Here is a 14,861-nt window from a genome sequence, read left to right as displayed (position 1 = left end):
CCAGACAGGACTCTTGGGCTTTCAGTTGATTCGTGTCAGACACTGTGCTGTTTTCTTTTCACAAACTGAAAACAGCATTGAATTTACAAAGCACCAAATGGGACAGAATACAGGTAGGTTATTTAAGCAGGGAAATTTATTCTCCTTCAGAATATAAGCTGCTTTACCGTCTTGGGCAACCATACCATGAGGTCTCAAATGCCAGGTTTCGGCAAGATGCCTTTTGTTAAGAAAGAGGTTCGTAGGTACCCGTTTAATAAGACTTTGGAGTGAGGCGCATTGGAGCGTGACTAGCATTCCCTCTTGTCGATGCATCGGAAACTTTCTCAATGCTGCGAGACACCCGCTCCATCTTATACAGGGTATCTGCGTATCTTCAGACATCCTCCTGGGTATCATACTCCGATACGTGGTGTCCAGTGTCCTGGTTACTCACCAGTTCCTGGTTTTAATGATTATGTGCAGTGCCCAGGTCAGTCAAGTGAGCCCTTGAAATCAATATGCAGATCGGATTGTGGGATCAGGGTTCTTGAGTTGCGGACAGGGATTTGATATGCCCTCCACGCTGATGCTAGTTTTTATTGTTCCCCAGTAAAGCAGAGAGCTGGCTTTTTAAAGGTACAGACTGGTTTGGAAGCTCTTAAGGGCAGAGGGCCTCCGTAATATTGGAGACTACAAACCTGGTCCTGATGGATAGCAGCATATTTACCATTTGGGATCTCCGCACAGCCCTGTAAGGTCCTGCGTGGTATGGCACCAGTGGATCTTAGCACCTATGCAGGATCAGGGCTTGTATTTGCACAGGACCTAGGCTGTCCAGCGTAGTCCCTCCCTCCCATCCTTCAATTATGACCATCACCCTGTAAATCAGAAAAATGAAATAACGAGCCCTTTTTTATGGAGATGAAATTAAAGGGCTTTAGAAAAGGCCCTTTAAAGGGCTTCATAATAGTCCAAGCCATGTTTTAGAGCTGCTATTTATCAGTGTCATTGAATCCTTCCTTGAAAGGATTTTTCTTGCTCCGTCTGCCCGCCCGAGGTAGATAAAGTTTGAACAAGGACCTGGCTTTCAAGGCCCGCCAGACAGACCGCTTCTGTGGGTGCCGGGACCCCTACGTTGAAGCTTCCTCGGGAATCTGCAGGATGTAATCGGGAACGTGCTCTGGCGCTCCCATTACAAGGATTATATGAGAAGCAAAGGGTGAAATGTATACGGAGCAACATAGAAACGAACGCCCAAGAGAATAAATTCTTCCCTCAAACTAAAACATTTGCATTAGCGGAGCAGTGCACCAATTAGCAGACTCTTAATTAAATAGCTTGTTTGATCTGCATCCAAATTATAATTTGTATGTTATGTCGGCTTTGATACCTTTCCATTAACTGTTCTGTTTTTGTTTTAAGGTCTGTTTTCCACTATTAAAACCTCATTCAATCTCAGAGGTCTATCCTACCAGAAGGTTAAAAGGTCAATCATTTTTGTACCCATTTAAAGTCCATTATTGGTAGCCTGCTACAACCTATCAAGCCGCTCTCTTATTTTTTTTTCCAGCGACTGATTCAGGAATCTATAGCTCTGTGCAGATAAATGGGATTTCATGGGCTTCTAACCTCCTTGCTTTATTGAAAAGCAGAATATTAACTGCTCCGCTGACCAGCTGTCCATTAAAACACGCAGGATATTTTTGGAAAATTGTTTGCCAATCAAATGCTGCTCACATCTGGAGAGAGCCTTTCAGTTTGTTTGCTTTATAAGCAAATGGCACAACTGCTTGCCCCCCCCACACACACCATTTAAATATTACCATTTACCTTTTCTCTGAGTCCCTGTCTGTGTCTCTGGCATTTTGAGGGATTGTAAATAGCACAGTGTGTTAGCTTGAATTGTAAAACTCTGAGGTTTAACAAGTCCGCTAGGTGCTAGGTCGTGCTAGTCCGTGGGGCCTCCTGCTTTATTTTTGCTTCGGTGAAATTAGCGCTTTAAAATTTTTTGCTATTCCCAGGGTTAAAATAGCCCATAAGACTCTAGGCCAAGCTCTAGGTTATTAGAGAGCTGACATCTGGCTAATAATTGCCTGGAGTTTAGGAGAGACAAAACCTGGCAAAGCGTAGGGAGTCGCAGATGTAGGGCGTGCACCGCTCTGGATTTCTGAACAGACGGCATTGGGGATCCCTGGGCTGGGGACTAAGGACTTAACCCGCTGCTGCTAACAAATGAAGCGTCCAAGTAACTATGGCCTCTGCACCAACAGCTCCTGCTGTTGGGGAACACTTGACTTGCAGCAACAGATTTTAAGGTGGATATTGGGGATTTTCCAGACCTACTTCAGAGGATCCAGCCCACCTAGCATTCCCTGGCTAACAACCAAATACTGGCACTCTGAGAAGCTGTAAATCACAGAGACAAACACACCTGACTCTTTTAAATAACCCAATTTATTGCTGCCTTCTGTGAAATGAGTCTTTGGGGTCTGACTCAGACGCTGAGCATTTGCAGCCTCCATTGAAGCCAAGGGGAATTGTGGGTGCTTGTCACCTCCTGGGATGATGCTCTTTCATATCTTATTGGATTTTCCCTCCTATAAAACAGCGGCCCCAACCAGTCAGCATAGCTGCTAAACCTTGGTAATCAAAGAGAGAGGAGATGCTTTATATGTGCAGAGTTGTGATTAAATGACCTCCTTGTTGTCTTTTGTTTGCCATTTCATTTCAATGAATATTTTATAGAGATATTTTGATTTTTAATAATGCAGAAATGTGAGGCCTGTGTTAAGTCATGCTCCAGATGCAAACTCTGATAGAGTCCACTGTTTGCATCCATCACTTATTAAATAAATGAGCTCAAACCCATCCGTTCATCCCATCATCTCATTGACCCATTTTGTTTTTTCTAACTCAGGGCATCGATTTTTGTCCTGGACAGAACATCTCAGGAGTGACCACGCATACTCAAGAGGAACACACCCTTCTGCCACTGCTTTTCCATTTGGGCAGGGACCCTGGGGAGAAGTATCCAATACGGTGAGCAAGAAAGTAATGCAAATGTGGAAGTGTCTGTGGCTAGAGTTCTGCGTCACAAGGACGTGAGAGGGGACTCTTCAGAGACAAGGACAAGATATTACAATTTTAACCAAAGGGCTGGCTTCCTTAGTGTTTATCACTTCTCTTGTGGACACATTTGCTCCTGTAGTCCTAAGGACCTTACTTTAATAATGGTGCTGTTCAATTTTTGTTTCCTGTGGGTAAAATAAATTACCTTAATTGACTGGGGTGGCACAGTACATCCTAGATGACAAGTTTTGCTGTTCATCATACCAGTGTGTTGCCATCATAAGTATTTTGTGAGATGACTACTGTCTAAAGGAGGATGTGAAAGTCCAGTCCCTCAGTACAGCTCTCCACAGCCAGTTCCTTCAATTTAGGGATTCAGTCACAATGAAGGAGTACATTACAGCTGTATGGAAGCACAAGACATCCTATAGGGAACCTGCGATGCTGCAGCACGAGAGATTACGTCTACATAAATATCACGTTGAGGACTATAGTGACACTTGCGTGTCTGTGCAGTTAGCCAATTGACTCGGTAGGTGTTTCTGTATGAAAATCAAGTGTTGGATCCTAGAAAGCGTAGTAGACAGGTGAGCATTATTCTAAATAACAGGCAGGGAAGGAGGGGGTAGAGAGAGAGAGACTCAGTGTAGTGGTACCTGGCTTACGGCCAGCTACCCCTGACTGAGGAGGAAGGAGGCAGAATGGTCCTCCCTTCTGCTCCTCAATTACAGGACTGACTCTGCAGCTGCAGAGTAATAAGCTGGTGACTTTGAACATGCACACCTGAGCTAGGTTGCAGCAATCCTCTGCTCCTAAGGGGGAAAAGTGTCCCTTTCCTCTGTCGGCATGCTCTGATGAGTCTTAGTACCACTGCCCATCACAGAAATGCTATCCTGACGGGGGAAGCTTTCAAGCATGCCAGAGCCCTGCTCATGGAAGCTTGGTTGGTGAACTTTCTGCACTGTCCTGATAGCTCTTTGGGTGGTGTCAGCCTTTAACCCCATTCTCCGTTAAGTGTTTGGCTTCAGCCTGCACCTGTAGCAGCCATCCTAATCCTTGGGTTTTTGGCAAGAGCTTACACTGGTATCAGCCAGCACAACCCACAAATTAATCTTGCCTTGCTGCTTTAATTACAACATCCTCCCCAAAGGCTGGTAAGGGTTCACCTCTTCTCTACTGATCAGGAAGAATGCTTTTTTTTTTTAAACAGAAGGACATGGGGGACTTGGGTTATGCTGTCTTTCGTTCCCACTGGGTTTGATTTATAGAATGTATTAGTAAATAAAGCAGAAACTGGTGCTGCCACGACCCTCTGCATAGAAATGGTTGCGTGTGGTGGCTTTAGCAAAGAGAGGCTTTCTGAACTGACAGGGCTGCAATTACTCAAGCATTTTAAATAATTGAGTGGATGCACTCACTCCATTACATTCAACAGAGCTGAGCCCATACTGTCCACTTAGTGTTTTCACCAGAGAGAAAGGGAGAGGGAAAAATATTTTCACTTCTTTCGCATAACAGATGAGCACCCCAGGGGTACATTACACAGCATATGAAGCTCTTCAGAAGCCCATCACATTAGCTCGCTCTTTCTCTTGCATTTCAGCACTAATGAACAAGCCAAATCCATCTTGTATCTTATTCCTTGCAGTTGCTGTTGTATTTTGAATTCAGTTCAGTAAAATTGCATTGTTGAGTAAGGATTCCAGAAGAGATTATATCCTGTTCTGGTTTAATAGCTGTTTTGTTTTAGGAAGAGGAGGAGCAGAAACAGCCCCTTCCAAAAATCCAGTGCTAGGACGTTGCTACCTAAGTGTGGTTTGCAGGCTGTCTGTGTTGGTCTGAAGCTGGGGAGACTTTACCATGCAGAATCTTCAAGGCATCTGCTGCCTTATTGCTTAAGTATTCCTCTTAACAACTATGTTTTGAGGCTTGAACTAAATTCCAGAGTTACATCTGCAGTCATTTCTCATATGGTTCTATTGCTTTCTGGACACACACAAGCTGTTGCCTTGATTGAATTTTATGGTAAGATTATGACATGATTACGGAAAGCAGCGATGTTATTTAATATGCAGACCCTAATAGAAAGCCTCTTTTTAGTAAATGAATATTCCTTTCTGCAGCACGTAATGTTGCTATTCTCTCATCTCCGGTCACATTGGAAGCGTCATGGAAAGTAGGTCTCCTATCCTGTGTGGTAATTAAATTATCCTCGTTTGTGGGGATGTTACTGGTGCGTGTTTTTATTTAGTTTAATTTATCCCCCCTTGGCAGCTTGCCTGCTGGGAGTCCCTTACACTAATGTTTCTCGAAGGGAAACCCAGGCACTGGTTGCTAAAAGGCTAGCTTGACTCTATACGGGTACCAGTAAGAGCCCTGATTTACCTCTGTCTTTTGTGGTAAGGTTTGAATCCATTGTGTCTTTTGTCATTTGAGAGGTTTCTTAATATAAGATCATATGTTAGCACTTGCCATATGGAGCAGCAACATTTCTGTAAGTCTAAGCAATATTTAGGCTCCTCTCTGGACGCAGTTACTAGTCTTCCTGTTTAAGTTAGAGCCAGTGGAATATTTTTGTTACAGCAAATGTCAGAGACGGGACTAAATGATCTAATAAGTCTTTCCTCTATAAAATTCTTGGATTCTCTGAGCTTTGTACATGCCTCAGGTACCATGCCGGGACTCATCTCTCCGAGAATAAGATGCATTCAAGCAACATTTTAGAGAGAGCCACCAAAATAATCTGTTGCTACCACCTTCGTACTCAATTGTTAAAACCCCCCCCCAAAACTTCAGTTTTTATTTGAATTGGAACGTGCCATCCAAATGTACCTGCACTGAAATGCCTTGCAATAGTAAAAACACAAGCAGGTAGCATAAAACTAAATGTGGTGCAGCATCAAATGCAAACAAAACACCCAGCCCGCTGCAGCAGAGGAGGTATTTGTAAGCCAAGCTCTGACATTACAAAAGAACTGGCAGCATAAATCTCTTGCTGAAGAGCACTCTGCTAAATTAGGCGAGAGGTGCAAAATTTCGATCATAAATAAGCAGTGCCAGCTAATGCCTGGTCATTAATGCCCTTAAGTACAGTCACCTGATTTGAGTGATCGGGCATTGATCCAAAACTAGGAGTTTGTTCAATTCTGGAACTAGATAAGTAGCAAGATCTGACTTTGAACAACATACTTGACTATTACGGAAACGCATGGAAGCTGTAAACACTTACTGATATTTGCTGATGATTTCAGAATCCAACTACTGTGTGGCTTGTTTTTTTTTAAAGCAGGACTCACAAAAGTGCCTATTTCAAGCAGATTAAAAAAAAATAAATCCTAGGAACCATCAAGGACTTAATTATACTCATTGTGGGACCAGAAAAGAGGGGAGGAATCTCCCAGAGAAACTCAGAGGAGAGAGGACCTGATGGATAACAGAGCCGATCTGACCTTGCTATTCAGGGTAGAAATGTTACCCTCTGAAAACGAAGAGAAGGAGCAACACAGCAAAAATGGTGCATAACAAAGAGTCACTCGGGGGATAATCACAGGAAGACTTGTGCTGGAGCCTTGCCATCTAACCAGAGGGAAATGGCAGCAGCTGCACTGAGGGAGAGCCCTGGCAAATTATCTGCAGCTTGGGGACCAGGAGCACTGAAGAGAGCATTAAAACGATGAATAAGTTGCTGAGAATTACAGTGAGAAGCCTCAATCAAGACAACGGAAACCTGCTGCCTTGTGTCAGCCAAGCAGGGGTTAGACATTTGAAAGGTTGTCAGGCAGCGCGTAGGTCAGGTAGCAGGCCTAGAGCACCTCCAGGAGCATCTCTTAGAGCAAAGAAGTCATCCCAGTGCCTGGGGCTGGAGGAGAAATACGGCTGAATAGGACACAAGGTAAAAGGGATATAAGCTTATCTTGGGAAAGCTACAGGCTTGTCATCTGACCTAGCCCATAGTTTGGTGCCTCTGCAATTTGAACCATTAAATTGGCCAATAAACAGGTGCTTTAACAAGGTGGGGCAACAGCTGACAAGTATTTGGATAGCTGGCCTAGGACAGAGCAGTGCCTCATAAAAAGGTCTATTAAAAAAAAAAAAAAACACAACTAGAAGTTGGACAAGGGAAGAAGCTCTTTAAAATGAACAGTGCGCACTACTAATAGCATGGTCCAGGCAAGTCACTGTAAGACCCCAGTGCCTCCAATTTAAAATTTGCAGGCAGCAGTGAAATAAATAATGGGAAAATTATTGTGTTAAAGGCTGGAAAGTTGTCCTGCCACTCATTATTTTGGTGAACCAGGGAGCAACAGGTCATCGAATTGGAGAACTGAGGTTGGGAAGGGAGTTCAGGAGGTCACATCTAGTCCAACCCTCTGCTCCACCTACATCATCCTAGGCAGGGCTTTGTCTACCCAGGTCTTCTAAACCTCCAAGGATGGAGACTCCATCACTTCTCTGGGTGACCTGTTTCAGTGCTTTACTACCCTCCTAGTGAGAGTTGTTCCTAATATCCAACCTCAGTGTCCCTTGCTGCAGCTTGAGCCCATTGCTCCTTGTCCTGTCATCTGCCCCCACTGAGAACAGTCCAGCTCCATCCTCTTTGCAGCCACCTTTCAGGTAGTTAAGGGTTGCTATTAAATTCCCCTCAGTCTTTTCTTCTCCAGTCACTTCTGTTATCTTTGATTATGAGCAATGGGAAATCATGTGAGATTAGCATTCAGGGACACGAGGGCCTTCTCTTTGAATAAAGTTCTAAGACTAGGAATAGCATTAAGGCAGCACGTATAGCTGTAGCAGACACTCCAGCAGCGGTGGGGAAGAATACCCACCTAAACTGTCTACCTTTCAAGAGTGAGTAAGATCTACCAGAGACTATTGTGTTTCTGTTGCTGTGCAGTCAGTGCTCCTGGCAATGGACCCAATCAGATTCACTAACCACAGATGAGACAATCCAGAGTAAAATTGTAGGAATTCAGTGACTGTGGATGGCAAATATGGTTATGGAAATTAAATTGGCTGAGCAGAGCAGAAGCAGCAAACTGCTGACATATGGCACTGGAGAACCTGCGGCAGAGACCTGCCACGTCCACAGATCGGTCCTGGCAGCAAAATTAGAAGGCACAGAAAAGCAAGGCTTACCCCGTCAAGCAACGAGCAGTAGGTGCATGTGAAAAGCAGCCTCACCACCTACCCGAGTTAAACCACTCACTCAGCGAAACAAAGGGCTGTGATGGAAAACAGAAATGCTTAGGAAAAATGCATCCCAGAATGCAGGGAGGCTGAGCTCAGAGGCAGCATCTGGTTTTTAGTGAGGCTGTAGCCATGCCCGACAGCTGTTTTAGCCTGGCTGCTAGGAGGCTGTGACATACCCTGTGTTATGCAGTCAGGCTGGGGGCTTTGCATCCAAGTAACCTCGCGCCCTTCAGGCCTCTGACAAAAGTGCTGCAGCACACCTGGACTCTGCTCCTTTTCCCCTTTTTCCTTCCTTGTCCTCCCCTTTCAGCCTATATGTTGAGCTCTCGTGAAGGTGGCAAATTGATAGAGCAGTGGAGGTGGACTACCCTTCTCTAGAGGCCTGTCACCTGGAAGACCAAGGGCTCATCTGCTGTTTCCATGCTGCATAGCACCTAATCAGTGGAAAGAATTGCTTCCCTTTCCCACATAGGAAGGAAGATGATGGTGTGGCTTGGCTACTTCTGTTTCTTCCACTGGGAGAACGGGTTAGCTGCAGACTCAGGCCCTAAACTGGCTAGAACTGTAGCTCACTGAGGCATGCCTATGATTACTGCAGTCCAGACCCACTTCTAGTGTCCTGCAAAAGGACTTTGTACGGCACTGTATTTGTAAGAGAGGAGCAGCCCCCCATCTAAATGAGTGCGGTCTGCTGTTACCTGTGCTTGAATGAACAAACCAGTCCACAGGTCTGCAGTAACACAAAGGATTTCCATCCCTCTCTTTCTCCCCCTGTGCAAAGATCTGGATATCCAGATAGCTTTAAAATCTCCATCTAGCCAAAGTTTTTTGGTGCTTAGCGCACACATCAGGAAGACTCTGTGTTTTACAGCTATCATTTAAACAAAGCCAGTCTACTGGGATGGGGGGGAGGGCAGAATCGACTGCTCAAATGTAAGGAAATGCAGCTGTGAAAATCTGAACAAGCCCTACCCCAGGAAGAGAAAGCAGTTACTTGTCAGACGCGACCCAGACTAAATAGACAAGGCTTGCGCTGATAGTTTGCAGGTAGCCAGCTACCAGGAGGAATCTGATGGACATACCCAGGAGGGAAGCTCCATAGATGGGTCTTTTTGCCCTGGGAAGAGCCTTGCCCCTGGATGGAGCCAGCTGGAACCTCAGACAGAGGCCAAGAACAATGAAAAGACGGGAGATGATCACTCAAAGCCAGACCATGGGGGGGTTTGCATACGGTTAGCATGATGGTTTTGGAGGCATTGTGATACTTCAGGACAGCATGATCCAGCAGGTTTAGGAGCCATTGTATTCAGTGCCCCTAAAAACTCGCAGAATAAAAGATGACTGTGGTATGGTCTGTACTCTGTGCATTTTAGCCCTCTTTCTGGTTGTCTTAATCTCTTGCTTCTGCCCAATCGTGGCAGCTCGCTGCCTCTCGGCAGCAGAGCCCCATCTCCCACCAAGCAGTTTTTAAATTGAGATTGAACTCGATAATGGAAACAAGAAACAAAGGAAGGCTGAATAATAGGATGAGATCCAGACTTAGATAGTTGAGGGGGGAGCTGTATAGGAAACTCCAGCACTGAGGATCAGCTCATCAGGCTTTGTGTGTGATTAGTTAATAATGAGAAATACTAATAAAAAGGAGGTATTTAATCATCAGGAATAGGTAGCGTTTAAAGACCAAGATCTGGATAAATAATGAAGAGTGACAATATTGCATCTGGCATGCTTTGCAATGAGGGTTTGTTGATAAGCAGAAATAGAAAGATGTTGCGAGGCTGTTCCTTATGCCTCTCAATTGTAGCCGACCAGAAGGTGAACGCGCCTGAAGATTCGAAGATTAAGATGATCTCTTGCTTTGATTAAGAGAGCATTAAACCATTTCTCCTTTCCCCAAAACCAAGATTTCACTGGGGCAGAGTGGGGTTAATAACAGAGCAGGTTACACACAGAGCTGTTTGGAGAGGGAGGAGATGAGAACAGATTGCCAAGGCACAATTACACTAAATGAACTAAGCGCAGGCCACACCTGTGCCTGGGACCTAGCACTCGCAATCCAGGCCTGATTGGCTCTCCAGAGACTTCCTGGAGGTAAAGTGTCAATTAGTGTAATGACCCTGGACTTTGTCCACTCTGCTCGTTCATTCTGAGCATGGAATAATTTCATGTACACTGGGGGATCTCTTTTAGCAAACTCCTCACAACACCACCTGCTCACCCCTGCTCGCGCGCGCGCTCATTCTTTCACTGCTATTCCCAGCTTGCCTTCAGCCGGCTTGTTGAACTAGAATACAAAATGCAGCATGCCCTGGAGGCACAGCGGTCTGGAGCTTCGCTCAGACAATAATGTTCAAACACCTGTATGGAGGATATTGTCGTTTTTAAAGGAAATACTGCTAGCTCTGCACTTGAGGCTTGATCCCGCATTTCCCACCCAAGACAATGCCGGGACTACTCACATGAGTAGGACAGCTTTCCAGTTACTTTAGCAGCCCGCTGCTTAGCTTTTAGATCGGTTACCCCTGTAACTTGAGTGCTAATCAAATTCCTATTACCAATCCCTTCTCCAAACAGGCTTCCCTGAGGCTCTGAGCAATTTTAACCTGCTCTAGACAGTCACCAATTGTGTGTTTTGGAGACACGACATGAACACTGACTCTTCAGTGTACATATTGTGTATCTGAAGAGGTAATTCTGTCTTGAGTAAGCTGCAGGCTTATAGGGGATAGGGGCTCTGTTTCTGTTCCTGGCCAAGTGTGCTGGCATATCGTGCAAGATGATGGTAAAGCAGTGCAAGATGATCTCAGTTTAAACAGAACAGAGGACACTCCCCCTTAACATACTCATGCATGTAAATATAATTAATTAAAGGTTGTGTTCACATGTTTTTAAACGCAACGAAAAACACTGGACTAGTCTTGCTCATTGGATGCTACTTTACAGGCTGAAGAGTGCCTTGGAAGTCATAGAATCATAGAAAAAGAGGGTTGGGAGGGATCTCAGGAGGTCACAAATTGTCCAACCCCCTGCTCAAAGCAGGACCAGCCCCAACTACATCATCCCAGCCAAGGCTTTGTCGAGCTGGGCCTTAAAATCCTCCACGTTGATCTGAATAAGTCTTTTGCATTCCAGCCTAGTTTTTTAAACTTCAGCACAGACAGTCATTGACCCCTTTAGGGAGTTAAACACAAGCCATTGTTTTTCCTGGCATTTAGCATAGGATGGACCTGCTTCTTCCACAGACCTCAAAGAAGGGCACTTTGTGCCTGAAAGCTTGGCTGACATCTCTCCCAGCAGTTGGTCCAATCGAAGATATCACCCAAAAACTCTTGCTTCTTACACACATCCTGGCTACTACAACACGCCAGCCCTCTTAACACCTTTCAGAGCAGAAAAGTGTTAGCTAAACCATGTTAGGCTGCATGTTCTTAAACTCAGCCTAGATACAGCATTCAGTACGATGTTAGTTTATACCTTGCTTTAGGGGTGCAGAACTATTGGGTGAACCAACATGCTTCAGCTGTGCTTTGGGGAAATGTCTTCAACCCATACCAAATACCAGCTGGCTAGAAGTTTGGTAAATATGGCGGAACCTGGTTAGAAAAGCCCAGTGCACTTAAGTAAGTAGGGCATTGCCACCTGGATCTTTCAAAGGGCCAGGAACTGGTGTCAGGTCAAAATTTCCTCTTCCCAATGAACTAGGGCAAACAACATGCTGCATGATGGGAAGACAGCACAGGCTGGCACGCATTATATACCCTTTGCCTGGACCACAGCTATGTTTTCCACTAATGCAGCTGGGTTATAACTGAGTTTAAAGCCGTGTTGGTCAACCAGGGTCTTTGGGCTCTGCAAAGCTTGCGGCCGGCCCCTAGTTTTCTGAACAGCCCCTAGAGTCTTCTGGTAACAGAAATAAGCAGTGGTTGTGCGGAGAGATGAGAGCTTTGCAACTGTGATGGTCCACCCAACTCTTGCTGCCAGCCCTGGTGCTAACCTCCAAGTGTGTCCATTAAACCAGGATACAGCTAGCTGGGTGTGAGAGAGACAGATTAGCTTGCTTGAGCTTGTCATTCCAAATTCCCTTCCGGTTCTGTCCCAGCAGAGCCCTGGCCCATGCCTGCAATCAGCGCTCTCTGGAAGGCTGCCGAGGGGAAGTGATATCTACAGGGTTTACTGGAAACTCTTGGCACATCGCTGGGCTTCAGAATGTGATTGCTTTTCATGGAAGGAAATTTCCTGGAGCGTGGGGCCGGTGGCCAGCGTGGGCTTGTCAGCAAAGGGAGCCCCTGGGGACAGGACCTTGTTTCCCAATTTGTCACTCGGTTTCCTATGTGACTCATGATATGATGGACAAAATGAGATCTTTGGGTATTAATCCTCCATTTCAGAAGCACCAAGTATTAGTGTCACAAAATATAGCACAAGCCACTTAAATACCTGCTGAAGTAATAATCTTGGTACGAGGATCACAACGGCTTGCATGCAGTGGCGGGGGGGTTGGCTGCCAGCGCCTAATGGGAGAAGCTCAACTAGGTATGAACCTGACGGGCTGGTCTGTGCTGCCCTCTAATATCCCAGAGCAGGGTAGTCATGCAGCTGTCATAGAGACCCAACCTCAGACAGTCAGTTGTGGGGCTCTGCTGTTTAAATCCTAACTCTTTAAGTGTCTGGAAACTCACAGGCAGACAGCATAGATTGCAAAGCACCATAGTACATCGTATCAGTTTTCCAGCAGCCCAAAGCACACTACAGCTTAGTCTTCAAGCGAGAAGCTGTCCCCTAAACATATGGTGCAGGAAGCCAGATACTGTGGAAGCATCTAAATAATAATTCCTGTTTGGTTTCTTTTTCCACATTGTTCTAGGTTTGCCAGCCCTGAGTACGAAGCAGTTATAAAACGAATATCCCCCATCGTTGACCAGCACAAGGCGACCTTGGTGCCAGGAGAACCACAGCTGAACATATGCGACAGGGCCGTCATGGTAAGGGAATTAAGCCCTACATACATTTGAGCATCTTTGGTGTATAACGTGTGTTGTATAGCATGAAAGTCTCCCCTAGCACAGGCTGGTGAGGGGATGAAATCCTGTATAGCCCTTTTGAAAGGCTATCTGGCTGCTCCAGTGAGGATGCAGCTGTGTGTTACCTGGGGAGTGGAGTCATGCAGAAGGGTCAGCACAAAGTTACTGGAATTGGGTTTGGAAAGTCTGTCAACGTGCCGCGATAAACAGTGCAACTTTCTGCCTTAGGGAGAGCGCAGTATCTGCAGCACCTGCTGCTCCTCTCTTATCCCCCTCCAGAAATCTCCGAAACTCAGCTGGCTTGGCAGCGGTGGAATTGATACCTTGGCGCCCATCTCTCTTGATCTGTATCTTCCAAGCACCCAATACCAATTTTTTCCAGTCTTCATGGCTTCGACACAACGAATGATATGGAATAGAGGGGATTTTTTTTTGGAAGCGAGATGGTGTTGAAGAGTCCTTGATTTCTAGAGAGCACCCCCTGAACCTGACAGTTTGGTCAGTGTGTGAGGGCAAATCTCACAGAATGAGAATGATTTTGTGTAGACGGAGGGGACATGCCTAAGAAGACTAGGATGTCAGTGAGGAAAGGAAAACATAGATTAAAAAGCAGAAACAAAAATCCTAACTGTGGAATAGTCTCCCAAGCCAAAAAGAGGAAACCCCACTAGTTGAGGACTGCTTCCAGCCAGAAAAATAGCCGCAGAATATAAAATGAGGGGGGAAAATCGTGCATTGGTAAGGAGACAGGGAAGGTCACCTCATAAGATTTATGCCATCTCTTCGTTCTTGGGTGTTTTGCAGGGGAAGCAGCTGAAGAAACAGTGCCTCTGTCCTGCTCTCTTTTTTTTTTTTCTTTTAACTTTCTGTTTAATCAATACTCATCACTCAGTAATAGCGGATGATAAATGGACTGAAAGGGTCTGAAGGCACCCAGCCCTGCATCCCAAATCCTGCTGCTGGAGCTGAGCCCATTTGTTTGATCTGGACATTGAGTATCTTTGCAGGGAGAGGGGGCAGGAATCATCCATGGAGGACAGCAGATGTACCACTTTGTAGTTGCTGCCCCCACCTCAGGATGGATGTTAGCTCCACTGATCTGCCTGCTGGTACCTCCTGCCCTCCGTGTGCAGGGAGCCCCTGTCTGTGGAAGTGATCTCACAGAGCGCAGACCCTACAGGGATCACCTGCATGCATGGGAACCACCTCAGGTTCCCTGTCTGCAGGATTTGCAGCCCATCCGAGGTGTTCAGGCGCTAACAGTGTAGACTCACGACAGCAGAGAGGATTTGCATCTCAAGGCTTGAAACAGATGCAACCTAGTCATGCAGAAGAGCAGAAATTCCCTCTGTTTCCATTGCTCCAGCAGAATGTTTAGCCCGTGAAACTCCCAGTCATCCTGGTGCATTTAGAAAGTTAGAAACCTTTGTAGAAAGCAGCAGCAATTGCTCCCATATTGCAGGGGGCCTTTACTCCCTGGAGCAGCCTTCAGACAACATCCCCTCCTTGCTCTCCTTCCGAGCCGGCTGAGATTGCTGGTGCATCACTGCCATCTGTCGTCGGTTCTGTGCGATGTAGACCTGCTCCTGCCTTTTTTCC

The 14,861-nt window shown here is 45.8% G+C and overlaps 1 protein-coding gene across 4 annotated transcripts in view; it reads left to right on the top strand.

Annotated features, from left to right (window-relative positions):
- GALNS (galactosamine (N-acetyl)-6-sulfatase) overlaps positions 1-14,861 on the top strand; it is a 48,691-nt gene that overhangs the window by 29,405 nt on the left and 4,425 nt on the right. For all 4 annotated transcript variants that reach the window (XM_059713954.1, XM_059713955.1, XM_019496612.2 and 1 more), the window contains 2 exons: positions 2,900-3,021; positions 13,106-13,223. In XM_059713954.1, coding sequence (XP_059569937.1) covers positions 2,900-3,021; positions 13,106-13,223 — 240 coding nt within the window. The remainder of the gene's footprint in view (positions 1-2,899; positions 3,022-13,105; positions 13,224-14,861) is intronic.

This window comes from Alligator mississippiensis, chromosome 10 (genome assembly GCF_030867095.1).
Source record: "Alligator mississippiensis isolate rAllMis1 chromosome 10, rAllMis1, whole genome shotgun sequence".
Taxonomy (NCBI): Eukaryota; Metazoa; Chordata; order Crocodylia; family Alligatoridae; genus Alligator; species Alligator mississippiensis.
The sequence above is the reverse complement of the archived record's forward strand: the minus strand, read 5'-3'. Positions and strand labels throughout refer to the sequence as shown.